A 7,770-nucleotide genomic window follows, 5' to 3' on the forward strand; every position below is an offset into this window, starting at 1 on the left:
CCCCCCCCTCCCAATTCTCAGCCAAGAGAGGTTGATTTCCGGAGTCTGAATAGTTGGATTCTGTTTTTCTCTTTTTGTTTTTCTTGTATTTTCTTACTTATCAAAAAGATAAATCTTTTATCTTTGTAATTACTTGGGGTCAGTATCATTGTTAACTGTTAAGTTCCTAAAGAATTTAACATGTTATAATCTTAAGTTGATGAACTGACTACTTACTTAGGGATTACAGAAGAAGAAATGTTTCAATTCTTTAATTAGCACTTGATTCAACTTATCTATCGTGTGTGTGTGTGTGTGTGTAGGTTACTTTGAAGAAAGTCAACTTGTAGGTTTCTAATATTACTTGCTAGAGATGTCATTTTATTATTTCTTTGGATGATGCAATCAGTGCAACGTGATCTCATCTAAATTGAAGTTAAGGCACAAACTAAGTTGTGATAATAAATATTTTTTTGATAACGGTGGTGTCCGAACCAACTTGCATGCACCTCGACTAATTCCGCCAGGTACCTGCTTCCTCCTACCAGAACAGGTACGAGGTAACTCTGTCTATCAAGACCTGGAAAGATTGGAAGAAATAACCTAATATTATCTTTACTAGGATTTGAACCTGAGACTTCATAGTTTTCCACCACTTCATTGACACTATGCTGCACCCTTGGGTGCTGTGATAATAAATATAATTGGTGGAATATATATTGCATGAGAAGAGGCTAATGATATTTAAGTTGAAAGATTTGACCTTGCTGATGGAATTAGAGGGCGTTTTTAGTGTTCTTTTATCTCTATGAATGGATTTTTATGGAACTTATTTGTGTATTCACGTGGTTTCCCTGGCAGATATATAACTCCATATAGACCGCTTTCAGAAACTCTCAGTATTTTAGGTTCATACCTTGACATAACAGAGAATGGTCAAAAGGTTAGTTTTGTGTTCATGTCCGAGAGATATTTTTCTGATAAAAATGACCCAATTAAACTGGATTTTTGACTCCTTTACTCTGCCAATTTTGTCGAACAGATATGGAGTGTTTTGAAGCAGAGGCTTTACCATGCTGCAGTGCTTAGGTTCTTACCTTTCGAGGTGTTGTGATCTTGATTTTAGGCAATCAGGAGGCCTCGAAGATCCTGAGATCCTTGCACGAGAGACAGTTTGTATGCTACTTGGACACTGTTGTTATCATTTTTTGCCTTGGGAAAACATAGAATGATTATGGCAATAACAAATTATCTGGTTCGGAGTTTTTCCGTTTTTTGATGGCTCAATTGGGATAATTTGTACCTTCATTTTAGAGCTTATTGCGGCTCTATGATAAATAATAACATATACTCCTCCGACCCAATGTAAAGACACTCCTCCCCTATTGGGACGTCCCAAAATGTTTGATACCATCCATTCTTATGGAATTTCCACAACTTTTAAGAATTTTCATTCATTGAACTGTTCAAATTGTAACATGTTGGTGTTCTAACATCTGAAATTCTGTATCCATTCAAATGCCATCCGTAATACTAATTTATCTATAATTAGAACTTGCCATGTTATTCTTGCTGTAAAGGATTTGAAACTAGAATCTTGGTAACACATTTCCTAACCCATAGATTGTTAATTTAACATGACTTGTTCACTAGTACAAGTACTATAACTGAGCCTACATAATCTTTTTTATCGTTGCAGTTAGCGTCAGTGAGATTGAAGCTCTTTATGAGCTCTTTAAAAAGATTAGCAGTGCAGTGATTGATGATGGTCTAATCAACAAGGTGTGTGTCGCATGCTTTCCTGACAACAACCTGGGAAACTAGCATCAGTGTTCTAACAGTCTATTGTCATTGAAAGAAGCTATCTACTGCATGGTCTCTTCTGGCATGGATGCTTAATATATATTAATCTTCAGCTGTTCTTTGGATTTTGAGTTTGTATCTTATCCTGCAGGAAGAGTTTCAATTGGCACTATTCAAGACAAATAAAAAAGAAAGCTTGTTTGCTGACAGGGTATGTTCCCGTTAGCTGCTATTAGATCTTTAATTATGATCCTGATTTAATTGAATTTGATAAGAGCGGACAATGTTGCTCCCCGGAAATTAGATATACTGTTTTGGTATTGCTATTGCTACACAGGTGAAGCTGTTATCATCTAACAGATATGCTATTTACAAGTATTTTGTTTAGTGAAGTGATATCAATTTCTTAAGCTATCATTGTACACTTTATTATCCAGAGTTTTGCAAAGCACTAGGTCTGTAGTACTATACCATGCGAAGGTGCCTCACACTAGGTCTGTCTGTTGTACTGTACCATGCCAAGGTGCCTCGGTCTGAAATGGGAAAATGAGGCAAGCTGATTTAAGACAGCACACTTCCTATTCTTCAGTTTTTGTTTTCTTTAACGGTTGGAAGGGTTTGGGGAGAGGGGGGGGGGGGGGTGTTAGAGAACAAAATTATCCGTTGCCAAAAAACATGGCTTGTAAGTCGGTGACCTCTGCTGCCGTAGTAAACCTAGCCAGGTTCTTATTCAGTTGTTCTGTATTGTGTTTGTTCTTCTTTTGCCTTTGCCTACTATGTCTCTTCTTTTGCCTTTGCCTACTAGATGGGTGGAGCTAATGAATGACAATTTGGAATTCCATGAGTATGGATAAGTATTTCATGGCATATCTGAACTGACTTAGGGATATGTTATTGAGGCAAGTGCAGTTGAGATGACTTTTATAGTTTGAGGAGCAGTCCAAGTTCACATAGGATAAAGAACAGGTCAACAAGCCCTTCAAAATCTACTAGATAATCGTTAGTGCGTAAAGAAGTTGAAGAGATAAGCTATATACTGATGAAGCTGTAGATAGTTCAATCAATCATAAGGATGAATAGGATTATATATGAACACGGTTCAGTTGTGATTTCATGAACGTCTTTAGGACTTCTAGATTTTGAATTTTGGATATTTTTGTTGGTTATGGTTGTTTTGTGTATTATTATTGCATTTCTTGAGTTTTTCTTCTTTTTTTTTTCCTTATAAAATGTGCTTAGCTTCTAATTTATCTCATAAGCTCCAGGAACCTCGTCATTTTTTTGCACTTTAACACTATTATTATGGGTCCAAAGGTTAATGAAAAGACGCAGCAGAGGTTATCATTTTTTGTTTCTACCTACTCTGACATATCTAATTGCAGGTGTTTGACTTGTTTGACACAAAGCACAACGGAATCTTGGGTTTTGAGGAATTTGCTCGTGCGCTCTCTGTTTTCCATCCAAATGCACCTATTGATGATAAGATTGAGTGTACGTTTTATGTTTACATATTAGTTTCAGTTTGTCTATGCTGCTTCTAATGGTATACTACTATTGCAGTTTCTTTTCAGCTATATGATCTCAAGCAACAAGGTTTCATTGAGAGACAAGAGGTATTAATAATCCTCACAAACTTAAGTGATTAGTTGTCCCAAATGTTAAAAGGCGTAGTTAAAGGGCCTGTTGAGGCAAGGCAAGGCATTACACGCCTTCTGCCCAGGTGGGTGAAGGGGTTTTCCTTCAAGGCTTTTAGGCTGAGGCGTGTACCTCTTCTACAGCATCTTCTGCAGTGTTTGCCTTGGGGGACTCAAGTTTCTAATCTTTTTTGCCCCGCATTTCAGATTAATACGGGATAATTTGGTTATCTTAAACCCATATGATTTATCTCTTGTAATTATATGATAAGAAAATTTAATTGTGCGGCCGGCCATAGCCTAATTTTGAGCATGTCAGCAGTTTGGTAGTCATCTTTCTGCCTCCTTTCCATTGTTTCAACACAAATTTCCCCTCAATCTGATCTACTTTTCTATTTTTCTTTTTGCTGTATTTTATTTTATTTGTATATTGGAAAAAACTTCCGTTAGCTGTTCGTTTTACTCATTAAGGCATAGGCTTTACCTTTCATTTTAGCCATTTCAAATACTGGTCACCATAGTAAGTTGAATGTCTCATATTCCCTTCTCCTAATTTATAAAATGCTCCAGTTTTAGTTGCTCTACTTTAGGAACCTTATTGATGTCTCATTGCGAGCTTAATTAACCAACATTGCTTGTTCGTGTGTTGTTGATAAAATAAAAGATGTGGCTTCTAAGTGCAGGTGAAGCAAATGGTCGTTGCTACTCTTGCTGAGTCTGGTATGAACCTTTCAGATGATGTAATAGAGAGCATAATTGACAAGGTGCGTTGTCAACCTAGAAAGTATTGTTTTTGCATATATCTGAAGTATCTTTCCTTTTCTAGATGTGCTGTATATGTCGGACATAAAAATAGTGCCTCACCTCTTGGTCTTCTGCTTTTCTATCTACATTGCTATAGTTTATATCTGTCTGGATTTTATCTTCTTCTAGGATGATGTCCGGACTTCTTCTCAAGGATGATGTTAACTTGGACGTAAGGCAAATCTTATGCTCTCAATCCTCAGAGGCTAGCATAACCTGATAGCATTTTTTATTATAAGCCAATTCTTTTTAATATCTGGATGGTTCGTTGCCGGACGACTTATACCTGATCCAGTAGTGCTGCTCGGAGTTTGTATGTCTTGTCATCACCCACTATCATTTCAAAGAAATAGGGTTTTCAGGAACCAGATGCATTTAATTGTGTAAAAAGTGTACACCCGATGCTGACAGTGATACTACTCTCCATGTGTGCTGAAACTAGTTTAGGATCTGTTTTTATTCTATGTTACAAGGTTACTCATTTATTTGACTTCTGTTTTCTACATTCAATATTTCAATTAATTACTTGTTTGCGATTGAACTGCGACAGACTCTTGTTTATGTTTCATCGTCCCACTAAGTATTTTATGATGAGCTTTGAGCAACTAAGGTCTCCCTGTTTTGCCAGACTTTTGAAGAAGCTGATACTAAGCATGACGGAAAGATTGATAAGGAGGAATGGAGAAATTTAGTCTTGCGACATCCTTCACTTTTGAAGAATATGACCCTCCAATATCTCAAGTAGGTGACACGTGGAATATTAACATGTTTATCTAGTAGTTTTTACTCCAAAATATTTATTGGCTCATATATCTTCCTCCGATAAACAGGGACATTACAACAACATTTCCGAGCTTTGTCTTTCATTCAAGAGTTGAGGACACCTGATTTGGGCTTGAGAAGGAGAGTTGTTTACCGAAGTAGTATATTGCTTTTTCTTTTGTTTCTTTGGGAACTGCAGTTGGCCGGCTATATGGGTATATGACATTGTTTTGCTCTTTCATTTTTCTCCATTTTAAATTCGACATTTCCAGGATTTGTTATTCTTTTTGAGTAGTGCTTTTGTGTTTTATGCCTACGGATTAATGTCAAATTCCCATCTACCTGTGCTTGTTATTGGTTCCTTGTCTTGGTCAGACCTTGCAATCCACAAGCTGGAAATTGCAGTGTGGATATCTGGCTTATGCAGTTGCCAACAAAAGCCTGGGTCTCAAGGTTCTCAGTGCTTTGATTTATGGTAAAGGTTGTAGAATATAGAATGTGCAATATGTTAAACTCAAGAGTTTAAATTTTAATTGGTGAATTAAATCTGGTTTTAAAGTGAAAAAAGAATAGAGGAGTGTGACCAATATCTATTACTTATAAATTTTGAAAATTGAAAACAGTTAATTTCTCGGTATTCAAATTCCTTCGCAGTTGGGGATGTCGACTAGGTTTTGGATAGGGCTGTGTGCCAAAAACGTTGCCTAATGTTAGGACAGGCAGACTTGTCACGGCAAGTGTTGGATGCCTTTGACTTCTTTTTGTAAGGTTGTTTTTATGTGTTTCTTTGTAGCACGAGTTTAATACAAAATTGGGAAGAAATTCTTGTACCTGTGTGTCTTGTCTAATTTTTATATGCTGTCATAATCTAAGTGTTAAGCCAAAATGTGAGGGAAAAGAAAGAGGGCTGAGTCATTGTTGTGCGACTGTCGTGCAGTGTCAAAACGGAAAAAAACTGACCCTGTAACAACTAGCTCAGATAATCCACACCAAGGTGATTTGCTGTCATGATTCATACCTGAGTGATCTTCAGTCGGATGATTCAAAGACCACCTATGCCGATGGTTTTCCAGTTAGTTAATGTAGGAAAATAATTTCTTGAAATTTGTAACAGTGATAGTTTAAGTTACTCCTCTGATGTAAAGATTCTCGTGGATGGCTGACGAATTATTCTTGCTTTTGATCCTCTAGTTTGATTTTTGAACATAAGCTACAAATATAAAACTGGCGTACGTTGACTCGGAAAATTAACGATTACGACTAGCAACTGATGAAAAGACTAATGAGAATACAACAGAGACGTAAACATTAAAACCAACTACGATTCTTTAATAAATCGTCTTCTTTGGTAGTTCCAATCACTTCCACCAGTCTTGCCGACCATTTAAGCTTATTATATTTAACCAAAGTCGCCTTTAACATCTAGTCGACTGGAATGTCAAGGGTGAGAAAATAGTGGTAAAAACAAAAAGAGGACAAATATTTGTAGAGCTATGACAAATTGCACTCTGAACAGAATATTTCACCAACATCAATAGTAAAATTTGGATTTTTGCTCAAGATGATCTGAATTGCTCTATTGTAGATGACCAAGAACAGGTTCTTACGTGTGTTTGACCAAAAAATGTTAAACCTTTTAGCTAAACTAATTATATAAAATGATAATGGGTAAATTCTAGTTAAATATAATAAGTCCTAGATCCAAGATTGATGGATATCAATAATATACAAACCACATTCAAGGCTATTAAATATCGAGGGGGTGTTTAATGATATTGTTATGAATGAATGAGGGGATATAGTGACAAGCAATAAATATGATAGATGGCAATAAACGTAAATAGAGAGAATGATTCGCCCAAATATTCAATGAGGTGGTTGATTCTCCTTCTGACGGTGATGTAAGGTAACCAAACGTGGGAATATAGAGAACTTTATCGGATCAGATGTGAGAAAACTTGGGACAAACAACAAATCGAATCTTGTGTAAAGATAATGTTTGTAGTTACTTGAGAGTCAACTTTTCTAGAGAGAGCTTATCATATAGAATATTACCTATCATTTTCTTTCTCTCTCTCTTCCTACTTATATGGGACATATCCTTTACCTACTGAAAGTACAAGTGCAGAGAATATTCTGCAGAATATTCCTTTAAAAATATCTTATTGCTAAACTAGCCGTTTTGGCCGATCTGAATGCTCGACCTTGACCTTAGCTGCTCAGCTCGCCAACGTTACTTCTTAAGCATGACCTCGGCCTAATTGATTCTTGATTGCCCTCTTTCAGGCGAGGTCCCCTTGATCAGATTTTGACCCATACATCCCTCCGCCCGTCGGGGTTGTCTTTGGACGAGCTCAATGGGCGGACTTCGCCAGTTGCAAATTTGAGAAATCTGAGCACGTTGGCCGAGGAGTGAGCCTTTTATTGCGAGGTGATGATGTGGCACTTCAAGAGCCATATCTAACCGTTACGTCAGTTTGAAATGACGTCATTTCATCATGCGTTACTATGGCGCATGTTCCCAATACGTTACATCGTTTCCCACGCCTCTTCCGTTTCGAAATTAATGAGGCAGCGCTTGAGCTTTGTCGATCAGGGTGCCCATATTCTTATAAATAGGGATGGGCATTTCTTACATGAGCTGTTGCATTTCTGAAGCTTTTAAAACCCCAAGCTTTTCCTTCTTCTTTAAATTTCCTGCACCTGTGTTTTCTTCCTCCCTTTAGCGTTTTCCGCCATTGTCATCTTTTTTACTTTTGCGTTGCCTTTTCATATACAATTAGAAAAA

The 7,770-nt window shown here is 37.0% G+C and overlaps 1 protein-coding gene across 1 annotated transcript in view; it reads left to right on the forward strand.

The window, feature by feature from the left end:
* Positions 1 to 5,323, forward strand: part of LOC109229037 (calcineurin B-like protein 3) — a 6,005-nt gene extending 682 nt beyond the window's left edge. Inside the window, exons 2-10 of the mRNA XM_019394342.1 lie at positions 841 to 922; positions 1,022 to 1,155; positions 1,679 to 1,761; positions 1,934 to 1,993; positions 3,165 to 3,273; positions 3,343 to 3,395; positions 4,100 to 4,180; positions 4,849 to 4,961; positions 5,051 to 5,323. Of these exons, the coding sequence (XP_019249887.1) occupies positions 1,053 to 1,155; positions 1,679 to 1,761; positions 1,934 to 1,993; positions 3,165 to 3,273; positions 3,343 to 3,395; positions 4,100 to 4,180; positions 4,849 to 4,961; positions 5,051 to 5,108 (660 nt within the window). The 5' untranslated portion in view covers positions 841 to 922; positions 1,022 to 1,052 and the 3' untranslated portion in view covers positions 5,109 to 5,323. The remainder of the gene's footprint in view (positions 1 to 840; positions 923 to 1,021; positions 1,156 to 1,678; positions 1,762 to 1,933; positions 1,994 to 3,164; positions 3,274 to 3,342; positions 3,396 to 4,099; positions 4,181 to 4,848; positions 4,962 to 5,050) is intronic.

This window comes from Nicotiana attenuata, chromosome 7, assembly GCF_001879085.1.
Source record: "Nicotiana attenuata strain UT chromosome 7, NIATTr2, whole genome shotgun sequence".
Taxonomy (NCBI): domain Eukaryota; kingdom Viridiplantae; phylum Streptophyta; class Magnoliopsida; order Solanales; family Solanaceae; genus Nicotiana; species Nicotiana attenuata.